This window comes from Oncorhynchus mykiss, chromosome 5 (assembly GCF_013265735.2).
Source record: "Oncorhynchus mykiss isolate Arlee chromosome 5, USDA_OmykA_1.1, whole genome shotgun sequence".
Taxonomy (NCBI): Eukaryota; Metazoa; Chordata; class Actinopteri; order Salmoniformes; family Salmonidae; genus Oncorhynchus; species Oncorhynchus mykiss.
The window spans coordinates 33,065,105-33,089,811 of NC_048569.1; the positions used below are offsets into that span (position 1 = coordinate 33,065,105).

Genomic DNA, 24,707 nt, shown 5'->3' on the forward strand with positions numbered 1-24,707 from the left:
CTAACAAAGACCGTCATTAATTTGCCTGAATTTTACAAAATGATGGCATAACATTGAAGGTTGTGCAATGTAAACATAATATTTAGACAGGGTTGCCACCCGTTCGATAAAATACGGAACGGTTCCGTATTTCACTGAAAGAATAAACATTTTGTTTTCGAAATGAGAGTTTCCGGATTATACCATATTAATGACCAAAGGCGCGTATTTCTGTGTGTTTATTATATTATAATTAAGTATATGATTTGATATTTGATAGAGCAGTCTGACTGAGCGGTGGTAGGCAGCAGCAAGTAAGCATTCATTCAAACAGCAGCTCTTCGCAATGCTGGGATGCACTGCGCTGTTTATAACTTCAAGCCTATCAACTCCTGAGATTAGGCTGGCAATACTAAAGTGCCTATAAGAACATCCAATAGTCAAAGGTATATGAAATACAAATGGTATAGAGAAATAGTCCTATAATTCCTATAACTACAACCTAAATCTTCTTAACTGGGAATATTGAAGAGTCATGTTAAAAGGAACCACCAGCTTTCATATGTTCTGAGCAAGGAACTTAAACGTTAGCTTTTTTACATGGAACATATTGCACTTTTACTTTCTTCTCCAACACTGTTTTTGCATTATTTAAACCGAATTGAACATGTTTCATTATTTATTTGAGACTAAATTGATTTTATGTATTATATTAAAATAAGTGTTCATTGTTCATTCAGTATTGTCGTAATTATATACACACACACATACACACAAATTGGCCGATTAATCAGCATTGGCCTTTTTTGGTCCTCCAATAATCGGTATTGGCGTTAAAATCATAATCGGTCGACCTCTTATGTGGTAGTGTGACAGCTCTTACATGCCTAACATTGTTTGGCACAGCTGCATGGTAGTTGTATGGCAACATCGGAGGTTAATGCATTTCAGATCACCTGACCTTATTTGATACCCACATTACCCACCTAGCGGTTGATCAGCAGTTTAAAGTTAACTGGCTGACAAAACACCATTAACTTTATTTAGACAGACGCACAGTGCGATAAAGTAGACAAAAGTAATGACAAGAGGAGTTTTTCTGTTACTTCCCCTGTGTTTTGAAATCGACATTGCTCAACATGATAATAGTTTTATGATTCCATGACCGGAGATGGAATTTCATACTTTATCCTTTTCAGGTACCTGTATTGTATGATGTAAATGTCCTTAGCTACATGACTTCATGTTAATAAAGCATACATTACCATTTATTAAATCAACGCAAGCATTTATTCATTTTATGTTTAAACATAAAACGACTTCTGTTAAGTAATATGTTTTCCATCTATTGTTTCACTGAAACAAAATAGAAAATCAAGCACTGTTGTTCTGGCTATATTAGTCAGCAACTAGGTACTGTGTCAGTCTTAGTCCCAGTTTCAGCTTTGTACTGACAGGTTTGTCTTCAGATCTCACATAATGTGATGCCACTGAGGTTCTGCTGTGTACTATTGGCCCACACTTATTGACACAGAAAGGAGATAGGCCTGAACCAAGACGGGTCCAGTGTAGGTCAATATCCCTCATCAGCCCAGGTGATCTCGTATTTAGGGTAGCGCACCTTCAGTTTCTCTGTGGAAACAGCGTGATTTGCTTTTCCGAAGCCCTGCAAAGAACAAGAAGGGAATTGAGATGATTATTTGGCTGCTAGTAAATAACAAAACTTAAGAGATGCAATATCAGTCTTACAATATTAGAAAATGTATCAAAATGTTGGATGAATTGTTATGGTCACAAATGTACTAGAAGACCCAATCAATGGGTGTACATGAGTTCCACTGAAATAACATTATTTTGCATTCTCTTACCATGGAGTAGCCATAGACGTGGATCTTCTTTGACTGGCAGTCGTGCTTAATCCTTCCTCCTCCAATACATTCACAATCTAGGTGCCCTCCTTTCTCAAGCTCCTCTGCTACCTTGTCATAGATATCAGCTGCAGTGACAAAAACACAAGATCGGTACTGTACTCAAAGTTTAAGAACAAGGCTCTTGAAAATACTCTCAAAATACAACATATTTCAAAAGCACTGTGACGTGCATAGAAAACTAGTCACATGGTGTAATTATGTTGCTGTACAGTGGAGGCCAAACCAATACTGACCGACTGCTCTGGCATTTTTCAGTGACAAAGGCCCCACCTACTGGCTCGTAGGTATCAGTACAGTATGAGTAGCTACTAGGCTATGTAGAATTGGACAGTAACATGGACATGAATCATACAGCAGTTAGCTAGCTAGCCAACTCTGAAAGACAAAAACATGACAATATTGGACTCTTACCATGATATTCGGCCCAGGCATATCCACGTACAATATCTACGCTCGAGTCGTCGCCGTCTTCTTTACTGTGTACTCGAATGAGAACGTATTTGAACACACCAGTCGGGTCGATTTCTGCCTCTGGAATGTTCGCAATGAGAGCAGCAGCCTTCGTTTGAGTACACATTTTTTCACGAAAATACTTTCACGAAATGGAACGTAGAGTTCTATCTCGCACAGCTGATAATTCTTCAATTTGAAATAGTAGATAATTCTTTCTGCGATGATCAATGTGGACAGTTATGGTAAATGGTCTGTAACACACTTCCGGAAATAAAAAGGGGGATGGTATGATGGTACTTATAGTTTTAGTCAGTTGTAGTCAATATGACGTATGAAACACATGAATACTAATATATCTTCTGAAAAGGCCACTCCATGTACAAAACATAGTTGATTTTTTGTTATCAGAATACAAAATACAGAATGAATATAAAGCACAAACAAATTATACTTAAATGTTGGGTAACATGTTGTGAGAGTGATGTTGAACATTAATTATAGTCTACAATGCATACTTGTACATAAACAAACCTGTTTGTTAAAGTATACATAAAAAAAGGATATATTAAATGTGTTAACAGCCGGGGAGAACTCACTTGTTATATCTCAGTGTAAAGATGATCAACACTTTATACAACATTATATCTTCTTCATGATACAGTTATCTACACACTCTTGGGTCCAGGATTGTACCACCAGCACCCTTACAAAGAGTTTGCCATCTTTCCTCCAAACAAAGTGAAAGCAGGTGTCAATGGAAGTCCCTTATGATGATTAGCTGGCAGTGTCACTGCTTCCTTTCTTCTTCCTGCGGCAGGCTTGGAGGGAAACATACATCAGGGCGGTGGCGGGGAGAAGGACTAAGAGGAAGAGCAGGGCAGCCCAGGCTCCAGGTTTCAGGGCCTTCCTCAGGCCCACACTCTCCCCCGGCAGCAGACTGCTCAGACTGAGCATGTAGCCCAGGGCCCAGCCCACAGAGGCATCCCCTGCCTGGTGACACCACAAACACACATCTCAGTCAGCTTGGGTACACTCAGAGCATTCTGATACGCACCTGGTGCACTAGTTAAGGACATTCAGAGGTTAAAGCTTCAATGGAGAGGCTGCAGCCTCAAAAACGATGCAACATTGTGAGATTTCTGGGAACTCTTGCGAAACAGACCAAGTGGACCAGGTCGACGGTCTGGTGTTTGAGAAGTCAATGAGAGAAGTGAAAATGTCTTCCTTAAATTGACATTTTCTCAAAATCTAAAGGCACTACCTAGATTCAAGCCAATGTCTTTTTTAATTTTCCCTTTTTTTAACTAGGCAAGTCAGTTAAGAACAAATTCTTATTTACAATGACAGCCTAACTGCCTTGTTCCGGGGTAGAACGACAGATATTTACCTTGTCAGCTCAGGGATTCGATCTAGCAACCTTTCGGTTACTGTCCCAAAGCTCTAACAACAAGGCTACCTGCTGTCCCTAAGTGGCTACCTGCTGCCCCGTCTTAAGTGGTTGAATATTTTATTACTCCAACCTTGTGAAAGTGACAAACTGACACATTTTAATTTTAGTCAAAAACAACTTTATATTGAAGGAGTGCCTTTGATTTGACGACCTGCACATGCGCAGTTTGGTGGGAGACAACCGTTAGACCTGTTCCTATGCATGAGCTTAGCTAGCCAACATCGCCTACAAGTGTGATCGGGCATTTCTATTGGAGAAGCAGTTTCTGCCTATCTTCATACGGAAATGTCTTTACTGATATGACTTTGTGTAATGTAAAGGATTATGCTGATATCTGGAGTAAAAAAAGGAGATAGAGAAGAAAAAAAACATTCCCAACAAGCAAGCTCACCTTTTTCTGGAAGGAAATGTGGGGAAATGAGATCTCATCAAAGCCATAGCCTCTCGTGAAGAGCACCTTGGTGAACACAGAGGCAGCACAGAAGTCCTGCAGACGAGGCTCCTGATCTGGGGCCAGCACCAACATCTGAAACAGGATATAAAAATGGGGATGACATAGCCATGAAATACATGGCACGCATACAAAACCATCATCCATTGAGACACATGCAAACAGAGACACTCACATGCATGGATGCTCACAGACAGACCGACCGACCGACCGACTCCGACCGACCCCGACCGACCGACCGACCGACCGACCGACAGACAGACAGACAGAAGGCTGCTAACCTCATTGATGCTCATGTTACAGATAGAATGGGCTGCCTCTTCCAGTTGGGCAGGGGTGGTGACAGGGATTCCTGTAGTAGTCTGTAGGAACTGGTGAATGTAGAAGAAGGCAGAGAATGCCTGATGGACAAATGGACAGAGAGAGAGAAAAAAGGATGAGTTATGATTAGGGTCGGAGCTGGAGTTAGGGTTATGGCTGGAGCTAGGGTTGAGGTTAAAGTTGGTGCTGGAGATAGGGTTGGGGTTAAAGTTGGTGCTAGAGATAGGGTTGGGGTTAATATTGGAGCTGGAGCTAGGGTTAAAGTTGGTGCTGGAGCTAGGGTTGGGGTTAAGGTTGGAGCTGGAGCTAGGGTTAGGGTTAAAGTTGGTGCTGGAGCTAGGGTTGGGGTTAAGGTTGGAGCTGGAGCTAGGGTTGGGGTTAAGGTTGGAGCTGGAGCTAGGGTTGGGGTTAAAGTTGGTGCTGGAGATAGGGTTGGGGTTAAGATTGGAGCTGGAGCTAGGGTTAGGGTTAAAGTTGGTGCTGGAGCTAGGGTTGGGGTTAAGGTTGGAGCTGGAGCTAGGGTTAGGGTTAAAGCTAGCGTTGGAGTTAAGGTTGGAGCTGGAGCTAGGGTTGGGGTTAAGGTTGGAGCTGGAGATAGGGTTGGGGTTAAGGTTGATGCAGGAGCTAGGTTTGGGGTTAAGGTTGGAGCTGGAGCTAGGGTTAAGGTTGGAGCTGAAGCTAGGGTCGGGGTTAAGGTTGGAGCTGGAGCTAGGGTTGGGGTTAAGGTTGGAGCTGGAGATAGGGTTGGGGTTAAGTTTGGAGCTGGAGATAGGGTTGGGGTTAAGGTTGGAGATGGAGATAGGGTTGGGGTTAAGGTTGGAGCTGGAGCTAGGGTTGGGTTAAGGTTGGAGCTGGAGCTAGGGTTGGGGCCGGAGCTAGTATTAGAGCTAGGATTAGGTTTAAACCGGGATGTGGGCATGAAGCTATGGTTGGGGTAAAGGTTAGGTTTGTGATTGAAGGTAGGATTAAGGTTGAACCCAGATGTGGACATGAAGCTAGGGTTAGGGTTGATTTAACCACTGTAAACTGTCTCTCACCATGAAGCTGCCACTGACATTGGGCTGGAACACCTTATCAAAGGAGCACTGGGAGAAGGGGCAGCTGTGGAAGGAAAATATCTCAGTAATGTTGCCCAGGCAGTGATCATAATCGCCAGTGCCCTTCACAGACAGGGCTGCCTGGGGATTGTAACTGTAGCTGGGTGTCTGGGCCACTGTGCAGGGAGAGTCAAACAATGTCCCCAGCTTCATGGTGACGATGTAGCCTGCAGGGAAGCACGGATGGGCCACTGTCCCTGTGTGACCCTGAGTCTGAGAGAGAGAGGGATTGAGTGAGTGTGAGAAATTGTTACAGTAACTTGACACATCAAGTAGAGAGCAAGCTACAGGCATGGAGTACTATGGTACTGAGTGCCAACATCTATTGTTGCAATTGTGCTGGGATGACTTTCAAATACACACAGTGAATTAAATATGTGGTAGAAAACAATTCTATAAAACTAGTCATGGTTGGGTGGGTTTCCAATGATTAATAACAAAGTTTCTTTATTTCAATGGTCCTGGTTTACACTATGATAGTATCTTGTAACATGAACCAAGAGCTTTTCCTGAAAATGTGACATGACTGGGAAAGACTCTGGGCCCTTGCTGTACTGTATACAGTTGTTGTTATGTTGTTGTGGCCAAACAGAATGTTTCCTACCGTCACCAGGTGAGCCAGTAGGCGTTTGAGGACCTGGTCTCGTCCGTAGCACAGGAAGCTGTGTGTGTACAGGGAGTAGTCATGTCCATACAGACGTAGCTTCACCCTGTCACTCTCATCTTCCACCTCATCCTTGGTCACAAAGGTGATCTGGGTCGACGCCCCACCAAAGTCCAGCGCCCCCACCGTCTGTCTGCCCGGGCTCAGCCAACGGCCCACAAAGCCATACTACAGTGGGCACACAGGGACAGGCACACAGGGACAGGAGAGGTGTGTGGGTGTGTGGGTAGTTTGTCTACACAGCAGATGCAGTCATCTATGTACAGTGCCTTCGGAAAGTATTCAGATACCTTCACTTTTTCCACATTTTGTTAGATTACAGCCTTATTATAAAATGTATTAAATCGTTTTCCCCCCTCACCAATACACACACACTACTCCATAATGACAAAGCAAAAATAGGTTTTTAGAATATTTGCTAATTTATAAAAAATAAAAAAAATGAAATATCACATTTACTGTACATAAGTATTCAGACTCTTTACTCAGTACTTTGTTGAAGCACCTTTGGCAGCGATTACAGCCTCGAGACTTCTTGGGTATGACACTACAAGCTTGGCACGCCTGTTTTTGGGGAGTTTCTCCCATTGTTCTCTGTAGATCATCTCGAGCTCTGTCAGGTTGGCTGCACAGCTATTTTTAGGTCTCTCCAGAGATGTTAGATCTAGTTCAAGTACGGGCTCTGACTGGGCCACTCAAGGACATTCAGAGACTTGTCCCAATGCCACTCCTGTGTTGTCTTGGCTCCTGTTCTTGCTTTGTGCTTAGGGTCATTGTCCTGTTGGAATATGAACCTTCGCCCCAGTCGGAGGTCTGTGAGCACTCTGGAGCAGGATTTCATCAAGGGTCTCTCTGTACTTTGCTCCGTTCATCTTTGCCTCGATCCTGACTAGTCTCTCAGTCCCTGCCGCTGAAAAACATCCCCACAGCATGATGCTGCCACCACCATGCTTCACCGTAGGGATGGTGCCAGGTTTTCTCCAGACGTGACGCTTGGCATTCAGGCCAAAGTGTTCGATCTTTATTTCATCAGACCAGAGAATTTTGTTTCTCATTGTCTGAGAGTCTTTAGGTGCCTTTTGGCAAACTCCAAGTTGGCTGTCATGTGCCTTTTACTGAGGAGTAGCTTCTGTCTGACCACACTTCCATAAACGCCTGATTAGTAGAGTGCTCTATTACGATTTCTTCAACAAATCTGATTGGTGGCGTGCTCTATTACGATTTTTTCAACAAATCTTATCTTTATCTTAAACCAAATATATTAACATTTCTTTAACACTTTTTTGGTTACTACCTGATTTCATATATGCTATTTGATAGTTTTGATATATTCACTATTATTCTACAATGTACAAAAGAAACTAAAAAAAAACAACCTTGAATGTGTAGGTGTGTCCAATCTTTTGACTGGTACTGTACATTTTCAAAGAATGCCTACAAAAGCTTGGAATAAAACTAACACAGGATACTTTTTTAAGTGCTTATGGTTGCGTGCAAAGAAATGAATAAGACAGAGATCGATTACAACCACCATAGATAGCAATGCTAATGCAGAATCTTTATATTCAAACAACCGTATACACTAGGGGTTCCTAAACTGTTTTGGCCTGCAACCTCATTTTAAACAAAAAAAAGTTTGACCCCTCCATGTAAAAAAAGGGTGATGTAATCAACGGCCAATGTTTACTTTTTTAAATTGGGGCTATGACAATCTATTACAAATCAGTCTGACAGTACTTCAATTTAAAGGAATTATCGTTAGAAGTGACTGAAATGCATCAGAAATGTATTTGGAAATTCAGAAGATCATTGGTCAATAATTTTATCTTCTGTGTAGAAAAGAACATAGTCACTAATCAGGTTTCCATCCAACCTTTCTAAGCCAGTAAAGAACATGTTGGATAAAAAATGTAATGACAGGCTTGATGGAGAAAAAACTATTTGTTGGTAAACTTTCTATATGTGGACAAAACAAAATACGCTAGACAAGGTGGGATCTTTTTGTGTCGGTAAAATTAATTGTGCAAGAAATGTCGGTGGAAACTCTTTTATGGGCAAATATTGATGTAACAACCATCATATCGAAGTAAATTTGGAGTCAGGCGCTGACATGTTGCGTGGTCCTCTGACGACAACTCGTCAGGAAAGCATGCAGTTTACTAGCCTACAGTTTAAATAAATTACGAACTTTACAGGGTGGTGAAAGTGCAAGGTGATGAGCTTGATGCTCATTTCCAAAAAATATTGAGGGTCTTATTCTGTTGACATGCTCATTAATGCTAGGCTGCCGTTATCACTACGTCACCCACAACCTTTTATAACCAACAAGTCAATTAGATGGAAAAACATCTCTGGTGGGAAAATGCACATATTGTTTTCATGCAGATTTTTGAATATTCACATGAAAATCTGTCACCAATTGGATGGAAACCTAGCTAATGATTGTTATTTTCCCCCCAGTCTATTTTAGTGCCTGGTCTTGTCCACTCAGTTCTAATGAGTCCTGCGTTGCTTGTGGGTATTCCTGGGATTTATCTTTCAGTGAAGGGGTGCAATTTATCTTGTTGCTTAAACCATTCAAAAGATACACATTTGTAGGAAGAAAATAGAAACCGCTCAGTTTATTACAACCGCATCTAGCGGCTACCAGAGGTTACTGATGTAACCCCGGTTATATGAACCGAGAGCAATGTTTATTTTTTTATTTGAGTGTTTCTCATGACCCCATTTTCTAATCAGGTGAAAGGTGAAAGCTGGGCCATGGTACCTTGATGAAGTTCTCCAAGAGATAGTTGACAGTGACCCAGCCGTATGCTCCCTCCTCCTGGCCACTTAAGATGGCTGCCCCCTGGTAGTTAAATGGATAGGACTGGATTTTATAACCCACTTCCTGTAAAACCTGGGCTGACTGGACAGGGCTGGAGATACTGTTGACAAAGTGAAATGTACTACTTCAGATATTGTAGATTCAGGATCAACATGGGGAATGGAATGAAAAACATTACTCAGCATGACAACAATACTCTATCTACCAGACAAATGCTAAATTTCTCAAGCTTGTTGTGGACTTATTTCCTATTAGATATCTCAGAACCACAACGACTCACATTTTACCCTGATAATATGGAAATGTCCATATTTGCATGGGTTAGGAACTCTTAGTGCCATTTGTGTGTATGTGTTTCTTTGACCTAAATTCTGTTAACATTGCATGTGTCTGAAACAGGTGTGAACAAGAGCATGAAACATGTCTATGTGTACGTCTGCATGGGTATGGGGGTCTTAGTATAACTTAGTGTGAACATGTGTCTTTAAAACAGACTGTAGGAATAAGACTGTGTGTCTGAAACAGGTATGATTGTGTTTCTAGGAGCTTGGCAGCTTAAAGGTGGGGGCCTGTTTTTGCCAGTTTGCCCTGGAGCGGGAAATCCTTACCAGTGGTGGAAAAAGTACCCAATTGTGATACACAAGTACAAGTATAGATACCTTAATAGAAAGTTATTCAAGTAAAAGTTAGTAACCCAGTAAAATACTACTTGAATAAAAGCATTTGGTTCTAAACATACTTAAGTATCAAAAGTAAATGTAATTTCTAAAATATACATTAGTATCAAAGTATAAATAATTTCAAGTTCCTTATATTAAGCAAAGCAGAAGGTATAAGGGCACAAGGCGAGACCCAAATGCAGACACAGGAGGCAGATGGTTGAGCTCCGATATTTATTATGACAAAAGGGGTAGGCAAAAAGCAGGTCAGGTACAGGCGAGAGTTCATAAACCAGGTCAGAGTCCAAACGGTACAAGACGATAGGCAGGCTCGAGGTCAGGCAGGCAGGCTCTGAGTCAGGACAGGCAAGGGTCAAAACCGGGAGGGCGAGAAAATACTGGGAAAGCAGGAGCTGAGAAACAAAAATGCTGGTTGCCTTGACAAACAAGATGAACTGGCACAGAGAGACAGGAAACACAGGGATAAATACACCGGTGAAAATAAGCGACACCTGGAGGGGGGGGAGACAAGCGAAACAGATCAGGTGGTGACAGTACCCCCACCCTCTAGGGGCGCCGCCTGGCATCCTACCTGAGCGCATACCTGGTTGACCGGGGTGTCGCCGATGGAAGTCGATGAGGGCTGGATCCAGGATGTCTATAGTGGGAACCCAGCACCTCTCCTCCGGGCCGCAACCTTCCCAGTCAACCAGGTACTGGAACCCCCCCCCCCCCCCCCCTCCTGTGGTCGAACACCCAGGAGGTGTTTTAGCATGTATGCCGGATGGCCATCGATGACACGGGGAGGAGGGGTGGGCCTGGAGACAGAAAACAAAGGGCTGTGACACACGGGCTTAATCCTAGACACATGGAAAGTAGGGTGAATACGGAGGGAACGGGGTAACAAGAGACGGACAGTAGTGGAACTAAGGACTCTAGAGATGGGAAAAGGACCAATGAAATGGGGGGACAGTTTGCGGGACTCCACCTGAAGGGGCAGGTCCCGTGTGGAAAGCCATAACCTCTGCCCAATGCGGTAGCGGGAAGCTGGAGTCCGGCGATCCGCTTCTTGACGATACCTGGAGTTGGTCTTGAGAAGTGTTACCCGGGTACGTCGACAGCGGCGTACGAACATCTGGGTTGAGAGTACGCGGACCTCCTGCTCAGGGAAGAGTAGAGGCTGATTCCCCTTTTGAGTGCTCCATGGGGTGAGTCCAGTGCCTGAACAGGGAACGGTGTTCCGAGCATACTCTACCCAGACCAGTTACCGGCTCCAGGTAGTGAGGTTGGTTGAGACCAAGAATCATAGGGTGGTTTCCAGGTCCTGGTTAGCTCACTCCGACTGGCCGTTGGATTGGGGATGGAATCCGGAGGATAGGCTGGCCGACGACCCAATAAGAGTGCAGAACGCCTTCCAGAACTGAGACGAGAACCCCGGTCAGAGACGATGTCCACCAGGAGTCCATGGATCCGGAAGACGTAGCTCACCATGAACTGGGCCGTCTCCTTGGCAGAGGGTAGTTTGGGGAGAGGGATGAAATGGGTGGCCTTGGAGAACCGATCCACTACCGTCAGAATGATGGTGTTGCCATCAGACGGATGGAGCCCAGTGACAAAGTCCAGAGATATGAGACCAGTGATGATGAGGAACCGGTAGTGGCTGTAGGAGGCCAGAAGGAGCTTGCCATTGGGTCTTGTTCTGAGTGGTGACGAAGGCAGAAACGTCGGGAACCATTGTGGGCCACCAGAAACATAGTCAGAGGAAGGCTAGGGTTCGACGGGAACCTGGATGACAGGTCAGCCTGGAGGAATGAGCCCATACCAGGATCCGACTTTGGGGATCAGAGTTTGGGACAAACAACCGGTCAGGAAGGTCAGGTTCAGGCTGGGAACGTTGTGCCTTGCGAACCAGGGTTTCAATACCCCAACCCACTGAAGCCGTAAGGCATGGTTTTGGAGACCGAGGGTCTGGCAGGGGAACTGTATAGGCGGGAGAGGATTCAGGATTCACATTTTTTTGGACCCTGCGGTGGTAGGAAATGGTCTAGTTGAATCTTGTAAATAGCAAAGCCCACCACCTGCCTGGAGTTAAGGTGCTTGGCTGTATGGAGATATTCCACATTTTTATGGTCGGTCAAAACCAAAAATGGCTGTTCTGCCTCTTCCAGCCTGTGCCTCCACTCTTCCAGCGCCATCTTGACTGCCAGAAGTTCTTGGTTGCCTACGTCGTAGTTCCTTTCTGCCAGATTGAGACGATTGGACAGGAAGGCACAGGGATGGAGGTTTTGGTCCTGGGCAGATCGCTGGGACAGGATGGCCCCCACTCCAACATCAGAAGCATCAACCTACCACAAATTGACGAGACGGGTCTGGATGGATGAGGATGGTTGCTGTGGTGAACTGATGCTTCAGGTCCACAATGGCTCTGTCAACAGCTGGAGACCATGTGAACGGTACTTTGGGAGAGGTGAGTGCAGAGAGGGAGGCCGTCAGGGTGCTGTAGCCCCGAATGAAATGGCGGTAGAAGTTAGCGAACCCTAGGAAACGTTGTAACTGCACCCTGGACGTAGGTTGAGGCCAATCTACCACTGCTTTCACCTTTTCAGGATCCATTTGGACATTTCCATCAGCGATGACATATCCTAGAAAGGAAATTGTAGAGCGGTGGAACTCACACTTCTTGCCTTTCACAAACAACTGGTTCTCCAGGAGGCTCTGAAGGACTTGTCTGAAATGGAGAACGTGTTCTTGGGCAGACCGGGGAAAAAAACAAAAACAGGATGTCGTCAAGGTAGACGAACACAAAACGATTTAGCATGTCCCGGAGCACATTGTTTACCAGGGCTTGAAAGACAGCGGGGGGCGTTGGTGAGTCCAGACGGCATGACCTGGTACTCATAATGTCCGCTGGCTGTGTTAAATGCTGTCTTTCACTCATCTCCTTTGCGTATCCGAACCAGGTGGTTGGCATTCCGAAGGTCCAGCTTGGGAAAAAAATTGTGGCCCCCTGGAGAGGTTTGAAAGCTGAGGAGAGATAGGGGGCAATGAATCTTGATCGTTATATCATTAAGACTCCGGTAGTCAATGCACGGACACGGGGTATTGTCCTTCTCCATGAAGAAAAACCGTGCGCCGGCAGGAGATGCAGACGGACAGATGCCTCCAGTAGCCAGAGATTCCTCAATGTACTCTTCCATGGCCTTGGTCTCTGGGCCGGATAGAGAATATAGCCAACCATGAGGTGGTGTGGTGCCGGGGAGAAGATCAATGGCACAATCATAAGGACGGTGCGGGGCAAGAGAAGTAGGCCGTGCCTTACTGAATACATCCAGGAGGTCATGGTACTTATTGGAAATGGCAGAGACATCTGAGGCTTTGCTTACGCCCCGAGGATGACGCCTCAGGGGAAGGCTGTGCCACTTTAAAGCAGTGGGAATGACAAAACGGGCTCCAACACAGGATGGAGCTCGTGGTCCAGTCAATGACAGGGTTGTGTTTTTGGAGCCACGAAAATCCCAGATCAGGAACATGGGGTGAATTGATGAGGTGGAACTGTATGGTCTCACTGTGGTTTCCTGAAACCCGTATCTGAACAGGCACTGTGCTATGTGTGACTCTTCCGATTCAGTGGCCGTCCAGTACCCTTGCATCCATGGGGACAGAGCGGTTGAGTGGGAATACCTAATTCAGAAACCATGGTAGCATCCATAACTTTCATCAGCCCCAGAGTCAATGAGCACCTGGAGAGACTTAGACTGGTCTCCCCACAGCAGAATCACAAAAAAGGTGTACAGGTGATGTGAATTAGGGAACTCCCAGCCTGGTGAGCCAGAGTACTTGTACCCACTAAAGAAAATTGTTTCTTGACAGGGCAGGTGGCTATATAATGTCCCACACCTCCACAGTACAGACAGTTTGAACTCAACCTACGTGAGCATTCCCCAACCGATAATCTAGCTCTTCCCAGTTGCATGGGCTCTGGAATATCCAACTCACCCATCGCCGATGATTCTTGTTGGGTGTTTTCGGCTCTCCTCGGAAATACACACGTCTAGGATTTTCGGATTCCTTAGGGCATGCACCAACATCAACAAATGAACGAGTGTTCCCGAGGCCCGACCTCATCTCACACCGCCGTTCTCGTAGGCGCCCTCAATCCTAATCGAAAGGGGCAATGAGAGAATCGAGATCCAGTGGTATTTCCCGAGCTTGTCCTTTATCCCCTCCGAAGGTGCCGAACAGAACCTCCGGATTCCAGGAACTCTCGGCGGCCAATGTTTGAAAATCTACTGCGAAGTCTTCCACACTACCGGAGTTATGATGTACTTGCAGTAGTTTGAGCCGCCTCCATCCAAGGCATTCCGTCAGAGAACGAAGCCCTTCCAAAAGGTCCCGAAGTAGTGCCTCATGCCTCCCAATGATGGCTCCCTGCAGGGAGACAACGTGACGGAGCTGGTCCAAGTCTGCTGGGTCTGTCATGGTCAGTTCGCACTATAAGGGCACAAGGCGAGACCCAAATGCAGACACAGGAGGCAGATGGTTGAGCTATGATATTTATTATGACAAAAGGGGTAGGCAAAAGGCAGGTCGGGTACAGGTGAGAGTTCATAAACCGGGTCAGAGTCCAAACAGTACCAGGCAATAGGTAGGCTCGAGGTCAGGACAGGCAGGGGTTCAGTAACCAGGTCAGAGTCCAAACGGTACAAGATGATAGGCAGGCTCGAGGTCAGGGGCAGGCAGAGTGGTCAGGCAGGCGGGCTCAGAGTCAGGACAGGCATAGGTCAAAACCAGGAGGGCGAGAACAGAGAGACTGGGAACGCAGGCGCTGAGAAACAAAAATGCTGGTTGACTTGACAAACAAGACGAACTAGCACAGAACTAGCACAGGGAAAATAAGCGACACTTGGAGGGGGTAGAGACAAGCAGGTGAAACAGATCAGAGCGTGACAGACAGCACCATTTTCTTGTTTACATTTGTTACAGATATCCAGGGGCACACTCCAACACTCAGACATCATTTACAAATGATGCATTTGTGTTTAGTGAGTTTGCCAAATCAGAGGCACTAGGGATGACCATGCATTCTCTTGATAAGTGCGTGAATTAGACCATTTTCTTGTCCTGTCAGGGAAAATGTATGGAGTAAAAAGTACATTATTTTCTTTGGGAACGTAGTGAAGTAAAAGTAAAAGTTGTCAAAAAAATTAATAGTAAAGTAAAGTATAGACACCTGCAAAAAACACTTAAGTAGTACTTTTAAGTATTTTTATTTAAGTACTTTACACCACTGATCCTTACCCACTGATTATTTGCATACAAAGATACTCATACGCACACACACCCACACACAGCCTGTCACACCCTGATCTGTTTCACCTGTTCCTGCTATTGTCTCCACCCCCTCCAGGGGTCGCTTATTTTCCCCAGTGTATTTATCCCTGTGTTTCCTGTCTCTCTGTGCCAGTTCGTCTTGTATGTTTCCAAGTCAACCAGCGGTTTTCCCGTTCTCCTGCTTTTTGCATGCTCCTTTTTCTAGTCCTCCTGGTTTTGACCCTTGCCTGTTTCTGGACTTTGTACCCGCCTGCCTGACCATTCTGTCTGCCTGGACCATGAGCCTGTCTGCCACTTTGTACCTCCTGGACTCTGATCTTGTTTTGACCTTTTTACCTGTCCATGACCATTCTCTTGCCTACCCCTTTGGATTAATAAACATTTTAAGACTCCAACCATCTGCCTCCTGTGTCTGCATTTGGGTCTCGCCTTATGCCTTGATACAGCCACATGCTTGTGCACTCACACTCATTAACACACTATCACTCACTTGAGGAGCCTCATGCCAGCGGTGGCTCCGAGGTAGACAGGTGTGAGGTGGTGCCTGGCTCTGGGGATATCCTGCATGGCTTGGTCCAGGCAAACTTGGAGGCTTCTCCCTGCTGCTCCCTGCTGTCCCACATAGCTAGAGATTCCTCCACCTGCATGGCGGGAACATGATACATTACTGTATGTAATATAGTCCGACCACACATTATCACAATTTTACTAATTCCATCCACTTATTTGGTGGTCTAGTCATCTGAGTTTATGGAAATAACTCCTCTCCCTAGACAGAGCTGTAGAAGTATATTTTTTAACTATTTTCCTTTTAACATTGATCAAATCGACTAGTAATAGAAAACAATGATGGGGAGACATGCATGCACACATGCAGTAGCTACTGTACATAAAAAGAGAGCACTTGGAGATTGAGTCTTACTACCTGGAAAGTGTTGTTTACATGAACTTCAGGAAAGCTGGTGTATTTGCAAATACTTCACATTAATGAAAGCAGCCAACAACTGTGATCTATATGAACACGCAAGTCATGTATGCAGGACAGGACTTGAAAAGCACACAGCACACTGAGTCACTGCACAACTACTGACAAATCCACCGTTGCTAGGCATCCATGTTTTTCTGCTTCTTTATGTCTAGCCTTGTGTAACGAGTTACCCGAAAGGCTCGCACACAGCACACAAAGGGAACTGTTCTTTGCCAACTGGAGTGCCAAAAAACTTCCACACCATTTAACTAAAACAGTGTTTCTTTCCTACACAGAGTACCCAACAAAGTAGAATTGAGATTTTAGGGTGTAAGGCTTTGGGTAACACACTATTTTACTATAATTTTGTATCTGCCTGCAATTTACATTTGAAAAAAAATGTAAATCTGTACTTTCTGGTGATTACTTCAAATAATTGGTTACTAACAAATGGTAATATTGCTTGTTTTAATAAGTTTAAAGTAATTGATGTGTAAACACTAGGTAAATAGCAGACAAACGCCTGGAACAATCCTTCTATTGGGACACTCTTACCCTTTGGATGGCATTCACTGTGCTGAGTGACCACACCTGTGCCGTTCTGCTTGTCTGCTGGCCACTTGTAGATGTACATAGCTGTGTGGGAGGAACCTGCGTCCAAGACTATCCCATACTGGGGAGAGGGTTGGAGAGAACAGAGGAGAGGGAGGTTAAAGACAGAGGTAAAAATATTGACAAAAATGGCTGATTCAGAATAATGTCAAAGGAAAGACAACCTAATTGGGTCTACTCTACTCCAAACAATAAAAGGCTACAAATGATCAGGTGTTTGAAATCAATCTACGCAAAGACATTTAATAGGGATAGAGGCATCTGGAAGACATTTAACTTGATTGACTATAAACCTCCTGTTTCAAATGGTGGCCTCTGTCTTTTATGACATGTGTATATATTTTGGCAGCAAGAATGTTGGCCGCATGTTTACTTCAAGATAAGATAGATGGAAAGTTGTGGAGCAAGTGAGAGAGGATGAGAACAATCCATGTTTGCAGATCATGAACGTTTTGTAGTGTGTAAACTCCAATCCTGATTGTGCTATGAATCATCAACTCTAAACATCCACTTTTGGACATAATTCAATATGAATAGCTCTCTTTTTCTGACAAGGCTGTTGAAATTTGTTTAATTCGCTGACTGTGTTTGGCAAATTATTGTTTCCTTTCTCATTTGAACATTTACACACAATTCACCATGTTTAGAATTGACGATTCATAGCACAATCAGGATTGGAGCTTAGACACTCCAAACAGCTCCTTCATGATCTGCAAACATGGGTTGTTCTCAGACCAGACAAACATGGGTTGTTCTCAGAGCAGACAGACATGGGTTGCTTTCAGACCAGAAGCCTCCTGTTTTTGTGACAGCGTGCACACACACACACACACACACACACACACACACACACACACACACACACACACACACACACACACACACACACACACACACACACACACACACACACTACCCATATGACTAGAATAATTTAACTTAATCTACATTCTTTCCACTTCAATCAACCTTTCCCGTCTCTGTATGTTTTTCCTCATGCTAAATGTGTGTTTACATGGTAATATACAGTCATTACCATAATTATTGGCACCCTTGATAAAGCCGAATAAAAAAGACTGTATAAAATAAAAAATACAAATACTGAGCTACAGTGAGGTCCAAAAGTAGTGACAGATTTTGTTTTTGTTTTGGCTCTGTACTCCGGCACTTTAATGTGAGGGTATTTTCATCCATATCGGGTGAACGGTTTAGAAATCACAGCACTTGTTGTACATAGTCCCCCCATTTTAGGGAACCAAAAGTATTTGAACATATTCACTTATATGTGTATTAAAGGAGTCAACACTTTAGTATTTGGTCCCATATTCCTAGCACCCAATGATTACATCAAGCTTGTGACTCCACAAACTTCTTGAATGATTTTGCAGTTTATTTTGGTTGTGTTTCAGATTATTTTGCACCAAATAGAAATGAATGACAAATAATGTAGTGCGTCATTTTAGAGTCACTTTTATTGTAAATAAGAATATAATATTTCTAAACACTATTTTTACAACATCCATCAAATGTAAATGCCTGGAGTTTGCTAAACGTCATTGACACTTGGATTGGAACTGTTGCTATGGTCAGATTACATGAAAATAGAGCTATTTGGCCACACACACCAGTCGTAGGTTTTGCATCAAAAGAAAGATGCATATGCAGAAAAGAACCCCATACCTACTTTAAAATATGGTGGTGGATCTTCGATGTTATAGATAGGTTAGCTGACAACGTGTTGTTGCGATTCTGGATGGCCAGATAGCTAGCAACAATGACAAGAAGATGTCGTGGGGAATCGTAGGTGGCTCGTTTCAGCATATTTTATCTTGTTCTTGATACCATGTTTTGTTTTGAGGTGTTTTAACTGATGCCATGTCTATGCTTATATGGATCAAATTCCCTACCTAGCTAACCAACAACTGTAACAATGTATTTGAGAGACAATGAGTGCTCATTGTGCAAATGTATTTATGTTTTCAATAAACATTGGAGACTAAATATAGTTAACATGTTGTCAACAATCTAAGCCAACCTGGTCTGTTATACTCCATAGTTGCGCACGTGTCGGTTTTGTTGCTATGTGGCTATTTGGTTCTGTTAAGTATCAGGAACTTTACCCAGTACCAGGACATTTTAGTCAAAAACCTGGTTTCTTCTGCCATGCGGCTGAAACTTGGCTGCAAATGGATCCCCAAGACAATAACCTCAAGCAGACATCAGCATCCCCAAAGAAATGGTTAATTGACCACAAAAATCAACATTTTGCAAAATGGCCATCTCAGTCTCTAAGCTGTTTTAATTAAAGAGGGAGGGTCCATAAGCACAGACGAAGGATGTCAAGGATCTGGAAAGATTCTACATGGGGGATTGGTTTAGAAGAATGGTCTAAGATTACTCCCAATGTGTTCTCCAATCACACATCACACAAAAATATACAGTGGGGCAAAAAAGTATTTAGTCAGCCACCAATTGTGCAAGTTCTCTGACTTAAAAAGTTGAGAGAGGCCTGTAATTTTCATCATAGGTTCACTTCAACTATGACAGACAAAATGAGAAAAAGAAATCTCCAGAAAATCACATTGTAGGATTTTTAATGAATTTATTTGCAAATTATGGTGGAAAATAAGTATTTGGTCAATAACAAAAGTTTATCTCAATACTTTGTAATATACCCTTTTTTGGCAATGACAGAGGTCAAACATTTTCTGTAAGTCTTCACAAGGTAAGTCTTCACAAAGTATTGAGATAAACTTTTTGTTATTGACCAAATACTTATTTTCTCAGTGCCTTTGGTGAGGTATTGAAAGGTAGTGAAAACAGGGGTACCAATCATTTTAAACCCTATCTTTTTGAGAAAAAAGTATTACTTGTTCCTCTAAATCTCTTTCTCTGAGAAATTATATTAGTATAAAATAATATAATTTCCTCATTGTTTTGATCATACAATATAGCTCAGTATTTTTATTTTTTATTTTATAGTCTTTTTTGCAAATTTTTATCAAGGGTGCAAATCATTTTGGACCTAACTGTATATGTCTCTGCAAACAGGAAATAGGATAATACTACAGAAATGAGTAACATACGGTGTACAGTAAGTATCCTGGCACGAGCCTTGTGGAAGCTGGAACAGCTCATAGGAGCAGTATCTCCTGTTTCTGTAGATTGAGGTAGCTTGATGTTAGCTTACAAGTACACCCCTGGACAGGAGACTAGTCTAACGCATGGCCTTTAACCCGTATCTATCTCCTTAAAGGTCCAATGCAGTAATTATTTATCTTAATATCAAATCATTTCTAGGCAACAATTAAGTACCTTACTGTGATTGTTATCAGTGCAGTGAAACACATGCTTTTCCTATGTTTTATATATATGTCCACAGTATGAGATTGGAATAATATTATGAAATTGTGAAAATCCCCTTTTATTGTAAAAGCTGTTTGTGGGATGGAGTTTTGGCCTTCCATGATGACACCATGCTCTAAATTAGTTATTAGACCAAGAAGCTTTTTTAAATTTATTTTTTGGACCATTTTAATTGAAAACAATCATAGTAAGGTATTTAACTATAATCAAGAAATTATTTGATATCGAGTTAAAAACGACTGCATTGGACCTTTAAAATGGTAATAAAATAAAATAAAATAAAAGAGCAATTTCTCAAGCAAGAATTTAGCTAGGGCTGTCTTGGAGTGGTATGAGTGGGAAGGGGGAAAATAGAACATTTGCTATTTTGTCAGAGAAGTTTGGAACTCTTGTTTTATTGGTCTATTAACTAATTTACAGAAGTCCCCATGGAATGGCCAAAACTCCCTCCCACCAAAACAGGCTGAAATTTCAAGCAGTGTTTTCAAACAGCTCTTACACTAAAAGTGCATTATCATAATAGTCACAATTTCACAATATTATTCCAACCTCATAGTGTCGAAATATATAGAAAACACAGGAAATCCCAGTTTTGACTGCACTGGGCCTTTTGATGTGTTCAAAACAACTGGGAACTCTGAAAAATTATGACAAAGTGATCTTCAGGTCAGAGCTCTAGAAAGAGGCCAGTTTTTTTTTCTGAGTTCCCAGTTGTTTCGAAAGCACAGGAGTCTGAGATTTCCGAGCTCCCAGATGTTTTGAACGCTGAATTTAATACAGAATTCCAAGCATCCCCGATCATCGGGTACGACTCTGCTGGGGATTGAATTCCCAACTTCCCAATATCAGGGTGGACACTCTAACCACAAGGCCACCGAGTTTGTCTACACAGCTGACATTAATAACTCAAGTGCGTGACAATCTATCTGGCATTAAGTATAACTATCTGTATCTACTAAATGGCGAACCAGCTGATTGGCATGGCCTGTATGTTTTCCCAAGGAATACATCTTCCTGTTTTGACCTCCCAATAGCCCCCGCAAAAACTCTTCTGCTGAAAACGAGCTCATCCACTGACATGATTGATGGGGCAGTGGGATGGAAACAGGATAAGACCTTCAAACTTTTTCTAAACAGACTGACGGTTAACAATTTCACCAGCTAACAGGGAGGTGTGGTTGACGGCTTTGGTATGGGAAAATAATAAGAGATAGGCGATAAGGGCTACACAAAGACGACCTGTAGTAATCTCCAGCTGTGATGATATAGGGGACTTCAGATTTGTTTATTCGGTACAAGAAAACTTGAGTGAAAAAGTACATTTTGTGTGCACTACGACATCACGCACTGATTTTTATCTGCAACAAGTCAGTATGGTGGAAACACACCACTGGTGGGAAAATGTGCACATTTTCTTTCTGCAGATTTGAGAATATTTGCATGAAAATCTTTCACCAATTTAATGGAAACCTAGCTAATGGGAGGTTAGAGGGAGAGTCTTCCAAAAACAGAACAACATGGAAATGCACCAAAAAGAAACATAATGGATATACACCACTGACAAAATATGCACTAGAAGTCATTCCCAAGGTTCTAGGTTGTTAATGGACAGAACATCTGCAGGCCAGTCCTCCACAAAGAGCTGCTTTCCGTTCCCCCCCCCCCCTTTTTTTTGTTGAAACACAATGTATGGTATTCATACAACTTGAAGGGTATTAATAAGATTTATATGAGAATCAGTAGAGGTTTGATTCATAGGCTTTACCTAAGCAGACTGTCAGTAACACATGTAAGAAGTACTAGTTATCATCTTTTATGGTTCAAGCTGCATTAAACTACTCTTCTCTTTGAGATTTTTTGAATTCACCCAAACATACAGGGGGTTGAGCCATTGGCAATGTCTACTCAAGCGAGTGGAGGCTTCTTTCTACTTTCTGCACAAAGACCCAGGCATGCATGAGGGTATGTGACATCACGCCAGACTACACCACAACCAACACACATACACATCAAGTTGCTCATAATTGTGTTGTTAGTTTACATGCCATCCATGTAAAAAGCATTCTGAAGAAGTCCAGGGGGCTGCTCCATGAGCAGTGAAGAGAGTGCACGCGCACACACACACACACACACACACACACACACACACACACACACACACACACACACACACACACACACACACACACACACACAGAGAGAGAGAGAGAGAGAGAGAGAGAGAGAGAGAGACATTGTGAGACACACACACACACACACACAGAGAGAAAGAGGTGTGGGGGAGGGGGGAGTTCCAAGGACCCTGTCTGCAATGTAATGCAGATGTCAGGAGAAGCCCCTCGCCAACAACGTCTCATGGACTTGATGCTCTCGAACACAGTCATTGTCGGCAGGTTGCTTTGGACACCACAATGTAGTGTCACAGATAGAACAATGAGCCAGACCTTTTACAGGATGTACAAATGTAAAGTCTTCAGTTCGCATTTCCACTCACTACCAAATATGGTGATGAGAGGATGCCCAGTGGCCCGCAGTGAGAGAAGATGGATTTTGGCCGAAATCCTGCTAATTTTCATACAGTTTTCTGTTTTCAAAACTAGACTTCAGCCGTTGCCAAAGTTTCCCAAAAATTGCGTTGTTTAGAAAGAGTGCAAGGGAAAAGTGAGTTATAGCACAAGCGCACTTCACAGAGTAGGCATTCCCTAACGTAAATCTGCAAATAAATGCTAGAACGCGCCAATAGGATCTCATTAGCTAGTGCTTGGTTCTTCCCAAATCCTTGCTTGTTCTGCCCACTATGATTAATTTGCTCCCATCCTTGCATTAGTTAGACACTAAATTGTCAGCAACTCACACCCATATTGGAACAGTTCTCCGGGTGAATGGTGCTTTCAAGACAGCTGGGAACTAAAAGAAAACGATGTCAAATCACGGCGTCAGTGGTCTTCAAGTCGGAAAGTTGGAGCTCTAGAAAGATACCGGAGTTTCCAATTTGGAATTCGAATTGGATGACCTTTCAAATGTATTTTTCCCAGTCGGAGCTCGTTTTTGTGGTTCCGAGATCCCAGTTGTCCTGAATGCACTGAAAACAAAAGTCGGAGATTTCCGAGTTCCCAGTTATGAATGCGGCAGGAAATAAGGCTATTTTGACAATGGGACACATTAATGGCCAAATAGGTTTTATTATTTTTCAGTGACTGTCCTCATAACTGGTGTATTATTTGTTAGGAGCTAAGAAAGGCTGGCCATCAACCTTATTCAAGTGTATGGAAAGAGCATTTTAAGCCTATAAACCTAAGATGGTACTGTAGGCTAACTGAATTGCTACACGTTTCTTGTATTATTTTACGAATCAGGTGTATAGACTTACTCAAATGTTGACTGCTTGTCAACATAATTTTCTTATCAACAGTGTTATAGTAGACGTATAAATTACCATGTCCCATAGACTACGCTATTTATATTATGAATGCGTAGCAGTGGCGCGCGAGGACCGGACACCGCACTGCACTCTCCATTGCACCGTTGGAAATGTGTTCAGCTTACATTTCACGACACCGCATAAAAGCTGTGAACACAGAAATAACCCAACGAATCTTACCATACATTCCGGAGGTTCGGCCAAGTCCTCGGTGGGAATAGTTAGAAGCAAAATGGCTACTATTCCAAACAGTACAAGCGCAACAGGGGCGAAAATATAACGGCGTTGCTTGGCCATGTGTTGAAACTGTAGTTCTTCTTCTTGCAGATGGAATCTCCAGTGCGATGCCTGGCTTGGCAGTGAAGGCAAAGGAGAAGAGATAACAGCTTGAGTGAGGTAACTTCACAATGGGTTTGGCTTCATACAACTCACATCATTGCTACATCAATACATTAATTATATGTAGCCATATCATTTATAAATGCCTCATGAGCTTAGTTCTGACGTACCCAATCAGAACCCAAAATATAATCGTTTTACTCCAATGTTTGTTAACAAAGTAAATTACTGAACAACATTTTTAAGCCCACATTTTGTCATAATTATTAAAAAAAGATCTGTCAGAAGTATTTTGCTGATGGCGCACACTACTGGACCAGGTAAAGCGTAGCCTATCAACTGAATGGCTGACTGGATCAGGTAAACGTTCTTTCCAAGGTGCATGGAGCAAAGAGATGCCAAGTCAGAATGTATTTATTTTATTTAACTAGGCCAGTTAGTTAAGAACAAATTCTTATTTAGAATGATGGCCTACGCCGGGCCAAACCCTAACCCGGACAATGCTGGGTGAATTGTGCGCTGCCCAATGGGACTCCCAATCACCGCCAGTTGTATACAGCCTGGAACCGAACTGACATGCAGTGCCTTAGACGGCTGTGCCACTCGGGAGCCCAAGGCTAGATACTCTAGTGTGTGCATTATTGTCAGTGGAGGAGGAGAGCGAGTGTAGAGTGAGAAACACAGTGTTTGATTGGATTTTAGCTGCCGGTGATGGGCAGTAGGAATGTTTATAAATTAATTTGATCAATCTATGTGATGAATAAATAAAACGTGTTTTATTAAAAATGTTTTGTTGTTTTTCTGTAATACTAGCCTGTTCTTGCCATATTATGGACTTG

At 43.1% G+C, this 24,707-nt stretch overlaps 2 protein-coding genes across 3 annotated transcripts; both read right to left on the reverse strand.

Annotated features, from left to right (window-relative positions):
• Positions 1 to 1,225: 1,225 nt before the first annotated feature.
• On the reverse strand, positions 1,226 to 2,650 carry LOC110523636 (14 kDa phosphohistidine phosphatase). The gene is made up of 3 exons (XM_021602505.2): positions 2,322 to 2,650; positions 1,848 to 1,975; positions 1,226 to 1,645 (listed from the first exon to the last, which is right to left on the reverse strand). The coding sequence occupies exons 1-3, from the start codon at positions 2,485 to 2,487 to the stop codon at positions 1,553 to 1,555; spliced, it is 387 nt and encodes a 128-aa protein (XP_021458180.2). The 5' UTR covers positions 2,488 to 2,650; the 3' UTR covers positions 1,226 to 1,552.
• Position 2,651: 1 nt separating this feature from the next.
• Positions 2,652 to 23,911, reverse strand: LOC110523635 (ectonucleoside triphosphate diphosphohydrolase 2). Of its 2 annotated transcripts, none has more exons than XM_036977306.1 (9): positions 23,710 to 23,911; positions 16,686 to 16,803; positions 15,654 to 15,804; positions 9,114 to 9,273; positions 6,287 to 6,514; positions 5,623 to 5,895; positions 4,440 to 4,665; positions 4,205 to 4,339; positions 2,652 to 3,353 (listed from the first exon to the last, which is right to left on the reverse strand). In XM_036977306.1, the coding sequence occupies exons 1-8, from the start codon at positions 23,824 to 23,826 to the stop codon at positions 4,242 to 4,244; spliced, it is 1,371 nt and encodes a 456-aa protein (XP_036833201.1). In that variant the 5' UTR covers positions 23,827 to 23,911; the 3' UTR covers positions 2,652 to 3,353; positions 4,205 to 4,241. The 2 variants fall into 2 exon arrangements, with proteins under 2 accessions (XP_036833201.1, XP_036833200.1); XM_036977305.1 differs by having other exon boundaries at positions 4,546 to 4,665; positions 23,710 to 23,909.
• Between the last annotated feature and the right edge of the window lie 796 nt (positions 23,912 to 24,707).